General features: G+C 45.6%; 1 protein-coding gene across 2 annotated transcripts in view; it reads left to right on the top strand.

Annotated features, from left to right (window-relative positions):
• The window catches only part of Pdzrn3 (PDZ domain containing ring finger 3), a 226,564-nt gene that overhangs the window by 163,197 nt on the left and 46,355 nt on the right, over positions 1–17,012 (top strand). The window contains exon 1 of one of the 2 annotated variants that reach the window (XM_040737102.1): positions 16,284–16,467. The exons of the other annotated variant lie outside the window; for it this stretch is intronic. Within the exon in view, the coding sequence (XP_040593036.1) occupies positions 16,399–16,467 (69 nt within the window). The 5' untranslated portion in view covers positions 16,284–16,398. Of the gene's footprint in view, positions 1–16,283; positions 16,468–17,012 lie in introns of those variants that run through there. 2 annotated transcript variants of the gene reach the window in all.

Genomic DNA, 17,012 nt, shown 5'->3' with positions numbered 1-17,012 from the left:
GGTATTTGCAGCTCTGAGGAACACAGTACAGGGTGTCATCTGGCAGGCAGGGTGCTTACACTGCCTTCTGAAGTGAGATGTCCCTACTTTGGCGGTGGAATCCTCATGATAGGGAGTTCACAGGTCTGGACCAGCAGTGACGACAGTAGGTCTCCTGAGGGCTCCTCTCTGAGTGGAGGTAGGCATGTGTGAAATTTTATTTTATTTTATTTTTTTATAAAAGTACGAGAAATCCTTGAAGCCCCAGAGATAACTGGCTGCCAGGGAGACGTTTTCTGATCCTTGATACTGATGGTCTCCTCCAAGAAAGTAGAATGAATTCAGACTCTTGCCAGTCTTTTCTGAACAACCTGCCAGTCACATCTGGGCTTTTGCAGGTGGGTGTGACCCAAAGCAGCCATCATGGTGCTGTTGGATGGTTTTCTTCCTCATCCTGTACTAGTTAGCAGAAATACTGAAAAGCCTGGAGGAATTTGCCCTTGGAGTTGAACCAGCCTGATCATGCGTGTCTGCTCAATCTGGAAACCCCTCCTCTCTGCTTTGAATAGATGTGTATGTGTTAGAACTGAATAGCTCTTTCACACACAAAGGTTTGCCTTATGTATATTTGCCATAATCAGTTGAGGAAAATGAACTAGAACTCAATATTTTCTATTACATACTAGGGTCCAGTGTCTGTGGGTTACAGTGAAAACCCTGAATCTGACAGGCCCATACCACTTATATATGGTGTGTGTGTGTATGTGTGTGTGTGTGTGTGTGTGTGATTTACAATTCCCAGTGTGTTCATTAGCAGTGTTACCCATTTTTTTTTACTGTATGTCAAAATAGCTTGACAATAATGTAACAATAGACTGACTGTTGAATAAGCTCTGTAGGAGACAGGACAGAAGAGTTGGTAGGGATGGTGGATGGCCAGGGTAGTCCTGGAACACTGTGGAATGAGTTATATCATGAACCTTATATCTATTTAATCCAAAATCATTTTAGGAAATATTTCCTAAAAGTGAATGCAGTAGGACTCAGTTGACTTGTTTTCTTCTTTGTAAAGACTTTAATAAATAAAGAGTAAAATCAGTAAAGGAAAATCCCTCCTGAAGTTCCTAGTTTGGGCACTGTTTTAGAAGCTGTCTACCATATGTCCTAAGCAGATATAGGCACACCTTATACCCTGGATGCAAACATCATTTGTATGTCATGAAAAGTCTGTGTTAGTATCCCTTTGTGACTCATGTTTGATGAACAAAATGTCGAGGTTACCACTAGTGGCATTCAACTAAATGATCAATTCTAGCCTGTTTGGATTAAATTATATATTCAATTATTTTGTTTGAAATTAAAAACTTGATTATATTGCCACATGCTATGTAATTTTACAGGTGCTGTTCACTTATTTAACAATAAGGCACCAAGTGTGATTAACAAGGTGGCTGCCAGAAGTAAGAAGAAAAATAATTATTTTTTCAATATACAAGTTCTCATCATGACTCAGAAATCAATATGCATCTGTGGGGATTTGTTCTCACTGTGGATTGGGGACTTCAGGGTGGCCTCCCCTCATTTCCCTATGAATGTAAAACCTGGACACTTAAGCTTGCCAGGCAGGCTTTTCTTTCTCTCTCTCTTTTTGTAAAGACTGATGTTTAACTATAACCACTGGGACCTAAATCAGAGCATACTATGCCTAAGTATGAATATTAATCAGACGCCAGGCCATAGAGTGTCTCGCCGAGTTTGACAGTTTAAAGGATCAGTTAGTTAATTAGAAGATGACATGGCACACCAGGTCCCCAGGCTCTGTCCTGCATTCTGTCTCCTCTTTTCATTTTCCTTTTTGACAAGTTGGATTACATCATTACTCACAGTTTCACTTGTTAGCCCCACCACGAAATGAGAATATTTTCAGCTTTAATTATCTGTGATCTCCTCCCCTACCTCTGCAAACACCGGGCTGAAAATGAAACTCAAAGAAGCATAGGAGAATCAGAAGTTCAAAGACCCATGGAGATGAGCGCTACTTATCCAGCTGCACTGCTTCGCAAGATGAATGCGAAGGTCTCTTCTAACACTGGAAACTGGGTTGCGGTAGCCATAGTGATGGCTGTTCGCTGTGAAGGTACCACAGGTGTAGATGTATCATGTCAGGTGTTCCCATGGCTTCTCTGGCTTGAGATGACAAATCTGGTGAATGCCTTCACAGGGTGGCCACCAATTATATTGCCCCATGTTTCCTGACCATCACTGTACCCACAAACCTTACTCCAAAGTCTAAATAATTCTGTCCTAATTATTTCTGGCCATGATATTTCCCTCTTGGGAATCTTTACATCAAGAATACCCTGGCCCCTTTGAAAGCTAAACTTCCCCAAGGGAAAATAAGATTTAGATCAGCAGTTGGTATTTCAAATGATACATTCTCTGATAAAACAAGGGTAATTAACTCTTTGGTCTTGTCTGTCCATTCTGTTCTCCATGCGTCTGCCATGGCACATTGAAAGCTTAATTAGCCAGTTTGTGTGTCTATAGGCTTGCTAAGACCTGAGATTCCCAAGGAAAAGAACTAAATATTGCATGTGTCACCCTCAGTGGACATGGAAAAGTTTGAAAAGACAAGCAGCAATCTGAAATTTGCCACTGGTGCTAGGAGCCGGGCACTCTGCTGAGTAACTGAATGCAAGCAATTCTTCACAGTTCTGTATGGCTAGACACGTCAACTGAGCCGAGACAGCCTGTGCTGAAGAGTCGGAGGTACAATGTGTGATGAAACATCCTGGTTCCAGATCCCAGGTGCTCAGCCATGCTAGACCATGCTTGTCGGGTGATGAGAGGTATCTTTAGATGGCACCAGACAGTTCCAATTGCTAGATTTCCATGACAGAGGGCAGAAATGAGAGAGGAGGAGAGAAGATGACATGTATGCTACGTATTACACTGTGGAGAGAATAGGTGGTGATTTTAGAGACATACCCCACTATTTAGAAGAAAGATGGGAGCCAGCACATGTGGTCAGGAGGGCACAATGTGATCTACTGAGATCTAACAGGAATATATATTGTTAGAGGGGCCAGGGTAAAGATCTGCAGTTAGAGGGGAGCTAGAGCTGGTAGTAGTATTTCAAGGAAGAGGCTAAGGACACGTCTCAGTGCTGCCACAAAGTAGCGAGGTGACCTCCTCCTATAAACATCTTAGACAGCAACTTAGTATTGTTTAGGTGGGTGAAAGCAAATGGTTATGTAAAGACTGCGGGCAAGTGTAAGGGGAAGACTACAGGAATAGGTGGGCCACTGCAGATGTGAATCTGGAAGATATCTAGGGAGCATCTTTGGGCTTGAGGAGAGGGACAGATAACAAGAAACATAGTCAACAGTCCCCTCAGGGTGGGTGCATGTCTATCAGCATGGAAAGCCTGAGGTCATGGGCATAACAGGGAGACTGCCCTCCTGTGTGAGTGAGTATAATGGCGAATACCGACAACTTGAAGGCATCTAGAGCCATGTAGGAGAAGAACCCCCTGGTCGTGTCTGTGACGGACTTTCTAGATTGTGTCCGTTGGGTTTAGGAGACCCTCCCTAAATTTGGGCAGTTCCTCCTATGGGTTGGGATCCTGAAGAGAATGAAAAGGAGTAAGCAAGCTGAGCATCATCAACTCTTTCTGCTTCCTGACTAGCTGTCTCCTGTCTTGCAGCCGTGAGGGACTGTACCCGCACACTGTGAACTACAAAGGCCCTCCCTTCCTTAGGTTGTATCAGACATTTTGCCACAGTGATGGAAAACAGAACTAATATCCTGGGTGATCAGCATGGGGGAGCCCAGTGCAAGGATGGGGGGGTTAAGACGAGCCACCGAGGTTGTTTCTCCACCAAGAATAGCAACGCAGGGAGAGAAGCTAGCTGAGAGACAGATACTAATGCATGGACTGCAGAAAGCCTGCTGCATTTCAGGAGGTTGGCATGAAGCTGGAAGATGGAGCCCGTGCCACTCAGAATCAGTCAAGAATCCTGCCACGCTGCTGTCACTACGGAGGCTGGCACAAGTAGAGAAGAAATGTAGTGAGAGAATGGGCTCAGGATACTACAAGATGGGGCGTATTTAAAGCATGGACACAGAGAGTGTGCACTTGCTACAGTGTGGTTCAGCATGTGACAGAAAAGGCACTGGAGCCTCCATTCTTCATGAGTTTCCCCTCCCCTCCTTCATCAGGTGGAGAATCTCCCATTCCAGAAGCACTCTGTTCCTCCCCCTGCTCAACACTACTCGGTGGTGTCACTTTCTACACCTGTCATGGCCAGATGCATAGTCAACGGGTCAGGCTAGGAAGAGGGTACCAAGAATTTAATATGTAGTTATTTATAGTCTTTTAAAAATCCTTAACGTAGGTGGAGTATGTCTTTGGAGTTGGTTGTGTTTTTGATTTTTGTTTTTCTTCCAAGAAAGGCACTAACAAATGAAGCTCTGTGTGGTGCTTGTAAGACAGGGTGTTCGTAGCTGCATTCTTCATCTTCAGCACATTTCCTCTGTAGTCATGCCAGTCTGTACCATGCCAGTGGTATCCAAATGATAGTGTCTTACTGCTCAAGAGAACATAAGGCATCAGGAATAATTACTGGATGAGGTGGTTGAGTAGAGCCACGGTATGGCTTGCCCAAGAAGCACTCAGTATCCACTTGCCTGTGAATTTGTTCCATTCCTATAATAACAAAACTCACCTTAAGGTAGGGCACATAAAAACATCAGGCACAATTCATTATCCTCCAGGTCTCCCCTGCCATGAAGGAGGATAGTGAAACAGGAGTCTTAATGTCCGTCTCTTCCTTCCAAACACTAAATTGTGGCTTCATAGACCCTACTCATCAGCTTTCTAGTTGATATTGCCCAGTACACGGCTGCCTGGGGGCACAGGCAGCTTACCCGAAAGATGTCAGCACCAAGACCTCCCCACATTTGAACGCACCATAATGGCTTTCACACCTTTGTATCTTGCTGGTTATTACTGTTCCACTTCAGCAAGCCCACCAATATCAAAAGTATCTTACCAGAGACTGTTCTGAATCACTTCCATTTTCCCTGCCTCTAGGCTCTGGCCATAAGACCAGAGTCCTAAGTGAGTGTGTTGCCTATGATCTAGTGTTCGGCTTCTCCCCATTTATAGTGTGGAAAACTTTTATTAGTGTTTGGACACACATATATCAGTTTTTAAGATTAAGTACAGTGTCACGGATTCTTATCCAGCTTACAGATATACTAAATTGTTATATTTTCCCAGACAAGGTTTCAAAATTAGGATTGCCATTTGTTGGCAGCATCTCCCTCTCAAAACAAACCATTGGTCATGATGGCATTTACTAACTTGCTTTGGGAAGTGATGTTTTATATAGAAAGTAAATCCAGGGTAGATGCTTCGTAAGTAATTTCAGAGTCGATGGCACTAACCTCATAGGTACGAGTGAATTATGAAGCCCCAGTAGTCAATGTTTTCCCCCTAGTAAGTATCTTCAGTGCTCCTTGTTTATCTCCCTAGTAGAGCTGTCTTAAACTACTGAGCCAGCTTCTGTCTAATGCCCAAGTCACCCAGCCAATGTACACTTCCCCATTATCCAGCTTCTTCAGACCTCACTGCCAAGTAGCCCACGACTTAATTCCAAGCTGTTCCAAAGGACAGTACTGTGGGGACGTGTCCTGAATTCCAGGACTGGCCTAAAGGTAAGAAAGAAAAATCTGACAAAATATCCACCGGAGCTGTGGTCCCATCTGAGAGCCTCCAAAGAAAATGCAAAGCTGTTTGCCAGTCAGGTGCCCAGTTAGAAATGAAGATCTAAGCTCTCTGCCTTTAGCTTCATTCCACTTTCTCACTCTGTCTGTGTACACTTATGTGCCAGTGTATGCGTGTGTGTGCTCCTGTGTTTGTCCATGTGTTCATATGGATGTGATACCAGACAGCAACCTTGGATGTCATCCTCAAGGCTCTAGCCATACGTTGCAGTGGTGGTGATGGGGTTTTGAGACTGAGCCTCTCACTGGCTTGGATCTTGCCAGTTTGGCTAGGCTGTCTGTCTTGTGAGCCTCAGGAAGCTACCTGGCTCTGCCTCAGTGGCACTGGGATCCCAATAACTTGCCAACATGTCCAGCTTTCTACACAGGTTCTAGAGATCAAAGTCAGGTTCTCGTACTCATTCAGCTGAGCTTTTGCTGTTTGAGCTATCTCTAAGGCACTACAATTTCAGTGTCTTCAACCTTTTCCTGTTCACTCTAACATAAACAACTATAGGCTCTTTCTCAAGCATCACTCTGTCTCATCCTTCATCCACCTTCAAATGCACAGTTCTTGAGGACTCGCTTGCCTATGCCTCACACCTGGAGGCTTCAGCACCATCTCCACTCAGCAAGTTCTCCCTCCTGTTGGTCCCTCGCTGGTCCTGGATGCCATCCTATCCCATCCCAAAGCCCTAGCATAACCTGCGTCTGTTGGAATTAAATGGTTTAAGCGGTTGGAAATACAGAGGCCGTGCCTCAAGAAGGTGGCAGACTGCAGATGGCGGCAGATGCTCTGGAGCTTCAGACCAATTTTGATGGTGAAGCTGGTGTTGGCTTCAATATGCATGTGGGATTTGAAGGATGGAGTTTGGGCTGCAGCATGCAAATGCAAGGGAAGTTAGCCAGTCCCCAAATGGGCGGTGAAGTGAAAGATTCCAGACGTCCTTCAGAAAAGACCAGAACACAGGAAGTTCTGGAAGCCAAACAAGCAGAGCTGGTGAGACAGTGTGGGGAAAGTCATAGTGAAGCTGGAATTGAGTACTAAGTGGAAACTCCTCCTACCCCTGAAACTCAGCAGGCTGTCAGTATCATGTGGTGTAGGATGCATCTTATTATTTTTAAATCTATACAGTTGCTTTGTGGCATTTTTCATACGTTGCTAGTGATTATTTTTGTATATTGTGGGGATCAGGTTTTATTCCAAAAACACACATTAGTCAAACCAAGTGAGCAAATTTAAAGAGAGTGACTACATAAATAGTAGCAGAGGCTATTGATGAATTATCACAGCAGTTCTCTATAGCTGGAAGTCACAGAAAGAAAATGGGAAGACCTCACAGGGCAAGACGCTGTAGACATGTCACCTAAGCTGAGGACCAAATGGATGGAGTGTGACAACTGGGAAAGCACCAGCAATCTTAGCCAAAGCAGCTAGTGCCCCCATGGAAGCCAAGAGTGAGACACAGAGAGTTGCTGCATGAGGACAGGCATTGTGTGCACCATGTTAATCATTGAACAATGGTGTCTGGTTCACGGTAGGTAGTGAGTAACGATGGGATGGAAGGACGAGACAAGGCTTTGACTTCTATTCATGAACACACACCACTGGTACTCTCTGCAGCCCTAGGCCGTGACAGAGTGAGGCTGGGAACAGTGATGTTCTCACACTCTCTTGGAAGGAGCTCCCAGGAGACACAGCCTCCCTTTAGTGATCTCTACCTGCCACCTGTGGCCTCAGACAGAGGTTTTATATTTATATCATAATATATAACCAACCTTGTATAAACCTGGCACCTTGGCACTCCGTAGCTTCAACGGGCCCATGACAGGACCTAGGAGCAGCCGAGCAGTCAAACCCACACATCTTGATTCTAGGGAATAGCTTTGCCCTGCTGTTGCTCAGTTTTATCAAATGGAATATAAGGTCCTGTGTCCCAGATCGTAGGAACTTAACAAAAGATTTTTTAAGAACCATATTTTAGACTGCAGCTGTTAATGTTTAAATGTTTCTGATTTTCTGAATTACCATTTAATTTTAACAAAATGAAGATGCTGCCACTGTTTGAAAGCAGATCCAGTTTGAAACCCCTAACTTAATTTTTAAATGATGAGATGAGGTCACATCTGCTGTTCTCCCTCCCGTTTTGGTTGTCCTCTGAGCATTCTTTACAGGCATGTTACTCTGTGAATCTCCACGACACACCAGTGATATTTTCATGTGTCCCCAGAGCATCTCCCCTTTCCTTCTCTTGTGCTCTGACCACCCTGTCACTTGCCTTCCTCCCTCCTCAGAGCCAGTCTTAGGTCCTCTAGATCCTAAGGTGTTAACCATGCCCTTGTCTGATTTCCGGCCACTCTTCCAGACCTCTGCTCTCCATCACTCCTCTGTCCCCATGATTCACATCTCTTCTTTCTTCCTGACCTGAATGCTATCGCTGCCCAGTAGAACATCATGTCCAGGGACTGGAACACACACACAAGTTTCTCTCTCTCAGGTCTGTGATCATTGGCAAGGTGGGCTAGGAGCCTAGGCAGGGTCACAGAGCCTTCTTCTGTCACTTCCACACATCATGCAGAATGAATCCTGTTACACATCCATCATGTTCCCTAAGCCCAGAGACCAGAGGCAGATCTGAGACATTTCCTATCCCCCATACTTGGCAGAGACTCCTGTACATGTGAAGGAGAATTGTCTAGAATGAGACTAGACATCTGATGGTGCTGGCCCTTCATGCCTGGTCCTGCTGACCGGCTAGCTCTTCACAAAACACATGTGTTGACTGGGATCATTTTGTGAGGACATTGTGTTTCTTGGGCTGTTTTCCTTACCAGACCCAGCCCTTTCCCAACAAGAAGGTAGTCTGTAAGGCCTGTTGCATACATCAGCATTCCTAATGGACAGGCAAGGTCTTACCTGCCGTAGGGGTAAGCAGTCCAAATTCTGATCTCATTGCTGCCAGGTGCATGCTGAGTGTTATTGGACACATTACTTTGACTCCTTCTGCCACGGTTCCCACTGGGGTTGAACAGGAATGACTGGATGGAGTGGTGAGGGTTACTGGCTCATTCTCTTATTAGTAACAAAGACAGTTTGCTCAAACTTAGACAGTTTGGTCCACAAACCAAATCTGGCATACAGTCCATCTTGGTAGGGTCTGCAAGGGCTTAAGGGTTCTGTTTTGAATATACAAGACAGTGTAATAGTCTTGATTTTGCTTCTTGTCCCACAAGAGATATTTTCTCTTTGGCCTACCCTTATGGGAGATGGTTACTGACACCTAACTAGAAGGTGCTAAAGGGGTTTTTCTATCCTTCAAGATTGTTATTTTTTCTTGCTTTATAGTTCACTTGCAGAATATGTTCCAAGAACTCTCTGGCAGGCTTTTGTTATTTGACGAGTCCTCCTCTACAACTCTGGAACAGGTAGTCACCCTTCACCCTGCATTAAGGTAGAGAACCCCAATTCCCATGATGCTATGAGCTCACGCTACCCTTCTGCAAGTTGTTCCATAGACTGGGCTGAGTCATCTCTGCATTCTTCCCTGCCCTATCCAGATGCCCACACCACAGCCTACATGATCTCTTGTAGGAACTCAGACTTATTCTTCCCACATGCTTTGTGGGTTCTCCTGAGACTGAGGATCACTCCAGGAATTTAGGAGAATCCATTCTCAGGAATTCCAAGATCAGCTGGGGAAAATAGAGACACTCATTTATCACCCATGACAGGAAGAGGTCCAGGCACCATCACAATGTTTCATGGCCATCCAAAGACCACACATCTTACAGGGGTGACCTCTGTAAGTACATCAGGAAACATGTTCCTTCTGTTGAAGCTCTTTTCTGTCATTTTCATGGACGTAGCAGGTACACTGCCCCTGTTGCTAGCCTTTATTGCATCCTTGTACAGCAGCCTCTTTGTGGTCCACTAAGCAGTTCTTAGAGATAAATGTTCATCTTCCTGTATGACATTTGAATGCAGCAGCAGTATATACTCATCACTCGTGCCTTGGTCAACCTCCTTGTAGGATGCATCATCTTCGAGAGCTTCGAGTGCAAACAGGAAGGTGGCAGTCTCCAGCAGCCAGAGTATTTCAAGAGATTCCTAGATGCCAGGCAAATGCCCTGGAGACAGCAGTCCCCCAGGCAATTTGGGGAAGAAAAGATATCTTTTCATCGTTTAGAATGAGATGTGAGAGCCGGAGCTGATGTTTTAACATACAGAACTTTTCGGAAACAAAACCACACTCACAGCTGCTCTTGCATGCCTACAAGTCATCCCCCTTGTGTTTGCTGATACCTTTGAGAATGTGTCCTCCTTGGCTGAAATGGCATGTTGTCCTTCCATCCTTGCTTTTCAAACAACTTCCTGCCTCTCATCCAGCCCAGGGGCAACTGGATAACTGTGGTTCAGGCAAGCTGTCAAAAACCTTACCTTGCCTGGTTTGGGGTAACTAGAACTCTTTCCTCAGAGTGTGACTCTGAATCCATGGCCAAGGTTAGAGTACAGGATTTATAGGAATAATCCTTCGACCCAAGGCAGATAAGGTGTGTTTTCCAAGCTTTAGGCCTTAACTTTCTTTTTTTTGTTGTTGGTTTTTGTTTTTGTTTTGGTTTTGGTTTTGGTTTTTCGAGACAGGGTTTCTCTGTGGCTTTGGAGGCTGTCCTGGAACTCGCTTGGTAGTCCAGGCTGGTCTCGAACTCACAGAGATCCGCCTGCCTCTGCCTCCCGAGTGCTGGGATTAAAGGCGTGCGCCACCAACACCCGGCCAGGCCTTAACTTTCTTATGGAAGCAAACTCCATTGTCCATATTGAATGTTCATTGATTCAATTGTCAACTAACCCAAAAAAGCTACCCTGCTGAGTTCAGATCTTGTTCTGTATCTGATACTGAATTTGTTTGTTGGGTATTTACCGAGTATCCTCACAGGAGACAGTTGGGTAGATAGAGCTGAGTGGGGCATGGGATCTGGTCCTAGAACAGTTCCAAGATAGGAAGAGGAGAGTGATGCAGGCACCAGATGCAATTCCTCCTGGGAGTTACGCAAAAGGTTCACCATTGCCTGTAAGATGGTGCTGTGACAAAGGAGGTGAGGTCAAGGGGCATACTAATGGATATGAGGTTGGGTGCTCCAGGCAGGGGGTGTCCCACCTAACTCAGTTAAATGCTACCAGACACCAGTGTGCGTGTCCCCAGCTTATGAAGAAAAGAAGGACAAATAGAAGGGTGTGGCCCTTTGTTGGAGAGCTTGAAGTTGGTGCTATGGTTAACTTCTCAGATGGATGTCGTGTGCACATGTGTATGTATAATAAATACTCTAACCATGGTGTATAGTAAGAACTAAAGGATGAAGAAGATTAGAGCTATGAGGAAGATGAGTTAACAAGTGTTATCTGACAGGAAGTTGAAAATAATCTGAGGAAGGGTCAAGGTAGTACAATCAACCCGAGTAGCTGGGAGATTTGGGGGAGGGCAGTTGTGTCCCGTCATTCACTGATACAACTGTTCTGCATGGTATTTTTCTGCCTCATTGCCCCTGTCATCCCATTTATACTGTCTCCCAGGGAGTCCATAGGGAAGTTTGATGAGACCTGCATTGCTTATACACCAGGGAATATAAGAGGGTCCTATATCAGGTATCAGAAGAGATAACACAGTTTGCGCGTGGAAAACAATGTGCTTACTTTCGGAGAGTTTACTCAGCAGTGACATGCAGGTAAGCGCACATCTACACCTGCCGACCCCACGTAGCACCCCCATCTTAGGGTTGTTATTGCTGTGATAAAACACCATGACCGAAAGCAACCTGGGGAGGAAATGGACCAGTTCATCTTTTACCTTGAAGTCCATCATCCAGGGAAATCAAGGTAGGCTCTTTGAGGCAAGGAACTGAATCAGAGGCCGTAGAGGAATGCTGTTATTGGCTTTCTCTGCCCGCTTTCTTCTAGCTCTCAGGACCACCAGCCTAGGGGTGGCACCACCCACAGTAGGCTGGGCTCTCTCGCATCAATCATCAATCAAGGAAATTCACCACGGGCTTACCCACAGACCAGTCTAGTGGTGGGGTGTGGTGGGGGCATTTTCTCAATTGAAGTCTTCCCAAGTAACTCTGGCTTGGGTCAAGCTGACATAAGAACTGGCCGGCACAATCCCCAATGACCTGGATGCTCAGAGACCAATTACTGCTGATAAGCCCCAGGCCCCCTCAGCGCTTCCAGGTGGGCGCTTCTGTCGAGCATGCCGCTGACCCTTCTTTGCACTTTTTTTTTTCAGTTTCCACAAAGGCAGAAAGAGATGGGTGTGAGATGGTGGTACAGGCTGAGCAAAGTGTCTTGTCCTCTGGTAGCTTGGTAGGGTTTTCGGTGATAAAGTTACTAACTTTGGAAGACACGTTGGACATCTTCTCCAGACAATGTGTGCCGTTGGGCATCATGCCATTTTTCATTTTTACCTTGCAGTCTCTAATAGTGTGTATCCTCTAACTGCCACTGGGATCCGTGTGGCTTTAGGGTGTTGTGTCACATAGGTGAACCTTTCTCAGAAAGACTATGATTCTTACAGGCATATATAGGACAAGGTTTTGAAAATGAGATTTGCATTGTACGAGCGCCGGACAACTGTCCCAAGTAAAGGGTAGGTGTTCACTCTGTCAGTCTTGTTTGAGACACTCTGGGTACATGAAGGTTTCGCACTGCTTATTCTATATTATGTTTTAATGCCAAGATTGGGAACACAACTGAGAGAGTTTTATCTGGTGTCTTCTCTGTCCCCCTCTCCACTGTTAGACAAGGAGATGTGTGATATCCAAAAGGTTTTCAGAGTGTGGCCAGAACACCCACCCAGGCTCTGGTTGTTTGTTTCTCATTATTTACAGGGTCAAAACAGTTACCGGGAAATGCCAAAGTATGTTTTCCCTCTTCGCCTGTATTCTGTTAGAAGGACACAGTCCAGTGGCTCTTCCTAGTATCCACATGATGCAGCAACTGTGACAATCTTCTGTCTGCCGTGATCATCAGAAGACTTTGGTACAATGTTAAATGCTGCCCTTCCCCTTTAAAATTTCTGTTGTAGAAAGTACAGTCACTTTTTTCCATTATGCTATTTAGATTAATATAGGTTTTGTTACTATTATTGTGTGTGTGTGGTGTGTGTGTGAGAGAGAGGGGGGGATGGGGAGGAGGAGGAAGAGGAGGAAGAGGAGGAAGAGGGAGAGTCCTCTCACCTTCTACCCTGTTGGAAACTTGTTTGCTGCAGTGTATACCAGGCTAGCTGACTATGAGCTTGTAGGGAGCCTCGTGTTTTCACCTCCTGTCTAGCCAGAAGAACTCTGGGATCCCAAATGTGTGCTTCCACACCCAGCTCACCATGAATTCTGGGGCTATGACTCGGGTCCTCATGCTTTCAGAGCAAGTTTTTACTCACCAGGCTTTTTCCCCACCCAGTAAATGAGTTAGTTAACACATAACTTTTTGACTTCTGGTTGCTTGCATTCTGATAAATACTTATAGTTACATCAATAATGTCTTCATACTTTCTCACATTTTTGAGATAGTGTGTCTTGTTATATACCCCAGGCTGACCTTAAACTTGTGGTAGTCCACCTGCCTTGGTGCTAGGTTTACAAATGGGCACCTGCAACTTGCTTCAACATTTTAAAGCCTATAAAAGGCTCCTAAGACCAAGATATTTAACAGGCAATGTGCTGAAGTCCAGTGGAGTATTGTCTACAACTCTCTCAGCTTGGGATTATAACTTGAAAGATTTACAACAAGACATATATGTTCTCTAACAACTCCACTTGGGTTCGTTTCAACGTTTATTTGTGGCTGTTTGAAAGTAAATAAACAAAGAACAATTGTGAAGCTGGGGGTCCTTGTAACATTAGAAGAGTCAGCCATGACTGCAAACCTTCCCTTCCCATGGACACCTGTCACTGGCCCCTCTGTTTCGTGATGGTCCTCTCCCACTTACACTGGCATTCATGGCCACCAGGTGGTGTTCCACGTAATTCATCCAACTAGCTGACCTGGGTTTCCTCAGCTCCCAGGGTTGGAGATGGTAAGCCTGCCTCAGGGAGCTTAAGCCTCCTGTAAAGAGACAATGAACAAGTGGCCATCTGCAACCAGGATCATCACTGATTCTGAAGCTAACCCTGGTTCTGGGGACCTGAATTGAGATTGGGCACCCGTGCAAAAGCTAGATGCGGCTGTGTATTTCCATAACCCCCAACGCTTGGAGTAGGAGCGGGTACATAAAGACAGGAAGATCATTAGGGCTTGCTAGGCAGCCAACACAGTCAAAACAGCAAACACCGGGTTCAATTAAAAATTAAGATATGAAATGATAGAGGAAGATACTGGATATCCACCTCTGGCCTCTACATGCGCGCGTGCACACACACACAGCGGAGAGGGAGCAATGGTATAGTAAGGTGACACAGTGGTGAGCACTCTGGGAAGCAGATGCCTATAGGAGACACGTGCAGTTGACCTAGCACAGGCTGTCCTCAAGAAGGTTCCTGTGGACTGAGATGGGGTAAAGCGTTGATAAGAAATGGGAGGGTAGAGCAGTTTTGGAAGAGGGCCGTTGTCCATGAGGAAGAGTGTAGCTGCTCTGGAGTGTGCTGAGAAGCAGAGCCAGGGAAAGAGGAGAGTACTGACTAATCAATAAGCGAGAACCAAATTTTGCCAGGCCTTCTGGGTCCCTGGAGGAAATTCTGTGCTTTCATCCAAATATGATTAGAAGTCACTGGAGGGTTTTTAGGCAAGTGCAGTTAGCAGACCAGACTCAGTGACAGTCTGGATGTAGGGAAGGGACAAGAGTACGGAAAATCACGACCTCTGCTCTGTGTCTTGAGGAGCTTGCCTCTGTAAGACATCTAGTTAGCGTGGCCACAATTACAAAAGAGGAGACTGAGGCTCCACGAGCTGCTAGCTAGATGAGACCCTTCCCAGAATTCTCCACTGTCAAAGCTCCTGTGCAGACCCACCCTCCAGTTCAGTCTGCCCGGTACCAGCTGAGGCAAAAATAAGGACCCCCAAACAGAAGTAGCTGTCCTCCCCTCCAACCATCAGAACTGTGTGCTGGCCCAGACGAGGGGCAGTACCTTATTTTTTGTCTGAGAAATGGGACCCTACCCGCCTGCTGGCCAGCAGCCTAAGTAGGAGGTAACTGACACAGGTTTCCTCACATCTCAGGTGTGTCTCAGCTCCCATAAAAAGGATGCATTATTCTTGCACTCATGACACCTCCTGACAGGGGATGTGGGAGTCTTTCTCAGACAGTTCACCCTTTATCTAAAGAAGGGGGTGGTGATGGGTCTGGAAGCAGTGATGGGAGTTCTCAGCATTGCCATTTTGGGTGAGGAAGAAACACCAGTGTGTTGCGTTCAGGCAGCAGGGCAAGCGGGGTGTTTTGCTTTGTTTTGTTTTTGTTTTTGTTTTTTAAGTAGTCTTGAAAGCTATGAAGCTTGTTCAGTGGGACAGGGACTGAATGAAAAAGCAAGAAACAGTGTCTTCAGACAGAGCCTCCTCAGGACTGTCCATGCTCACCCTCTGTCTTTACTATTGCCTCTTCCTGCTTCCTTGACACACAACACTAGGCACAGTGACAGAAGCCTGGCAGCTGTGTGATACCAGAGCATAGGTGGTAGCAGCCAGTGACAGCTGTCTCTGAGGTATCGTCTCTGCATTATCTGTGGCATCTGCATCGCTGAGGAGATGGCACAAGGCTGGCTGCTTACGTTGCTTCCAGGTCACTTTGACAAATAAGTTTCTGCCTTCGGGACTGGCAGGGTATGCTGATAATAATATCTGCTTGCTCGCCTGTAAGGCAGCCTCTCTCCTTACTCCTCCTAGCTACGTTGCATACTCACAGATCTAGATTGCAATTTAAATTTGTATATTTTATTCATAGGTGGAACATTTTTTCCTACAACTTTGTACAGTGCTAAACATTATCAGAATATTATTCAAAACATGCCCTTTCCATAAAATCTGTTTATGTGCCATCATTATCTGCAGTATTAAATACATTTTATATCATCAGAAATTTTATGATATATTTAAAAATGAATTTCTACTTAGCTGAAATGCATTAGGGATTATCCTAAGTGACCCTGCTGGAAAAAAAAAATGTAGTCATGTTTATTTGTAACTGCCAGAAAATGGCTTGCAAAATTGTTAGTGTCTTTTTATTATTCCCTACCACTGGAGCACTTGCTTGTTAATTAGAAAAATTTCAACTGTCATAGTTGGCAATTATAGCTTCTGTATCATTGTCTGTTATGAATAGTCAATGAGAGCTGATTAATATGCATGAGCAGCAGTATATATAGCGTGTGCATTGGACCACAATCCAGCTGCCAGAGTCACTCGGAGGAGGGAGCAGGGTGTGTGTGCGTGTGTATGTGTGTGTCTGCCTGTGTGTGTGTGCGCGTGCGCACGTGCATGCTGCGAGGGAAGGGCAGAGAGCGTGGAGGAAGCAGAGAGTTGTTTTGCAGCCTCAGAGAGCCATGCCTGCGTGAGGCTTTGCAGCTGCCTGACTCACCTGAGGCTCCCAGAGAGCCCTTCAATGCCTGCATGCTGAGGGAGCGGCTTCCCAGGTGCTGGCGGTCCTGAAGGCTTTCTTTGACATTCCTCCAAACATGGGATGCAGCCTGTGCAGCGCGCAGAAGCAAGAGGAGCAGTACAAATTACTCTATGAAGTTTGCCAGGTAACGCACGGCAGGTTATTCTGCAGTACTCCACCTGGCAGCATCCCTCCCGGGGCAGAAATCAGGGATTTCTGTGTGTGTTTGTGTCCTGCCTAAACCAGCCTTGTCCACTTCTCCGGAGCTGTTCTCTTGACTCCCTTAAGAAACGTGCTTCCTAGCAGCTTTCCAGTGCTTGGTTTCGCGAGTCTAAATAGCTGTTGATAGTCTTGCAGTGTGTTTGAAGGAGTCGTGTCACAAAGCTCCATGACAACTAAGTGCTCTATAGAGCGCCTGACAGGAAGGGTCAAAGAGTGGTCATGCATCCTTTTACAAGTTGGGGAAGGCGGGGCAATGATGGATGCTTTGCAGTTTTTGTGTGTGTTTACAAACATTGTTAAGGTACTGCTTGCAGCGGAGCAGAGTCCTCTGCTGAGTCCTCCTTTCTGCAGCTTCTTGTAACGGGACATGCAGTTCACGTTTACACCTTACACTTGCCACATCCGTACGTCTCTCTGCACAAACGTTAGCAACTTCTGAAGCAAGTGACTTGGTTTTACAGACTGTCA

This window comes from Mesocricetus auratus, unplaced genomic scaffold (genome assembly GCF_017639785.1).
Source record: "Mesocricetus auratus isolate SY011 unplaced genomic scaffold, BCM_Maur_2.0 Super-Scaffold_100676, whole genome shotgun sequence".
In the NCBI taxonomy this organism is placed as follows: domain Eukaryota; kingdom Metazoa; phylum Chordata; class Mammalia; order Rodentia; family Cricetidae; genus Mesocricetus; species Mesocricetus auratus.
Note: the sequence above shows the minus strand (reverse complement) of the source record. Positions and strands in the feature narration are given on the sequence as shown.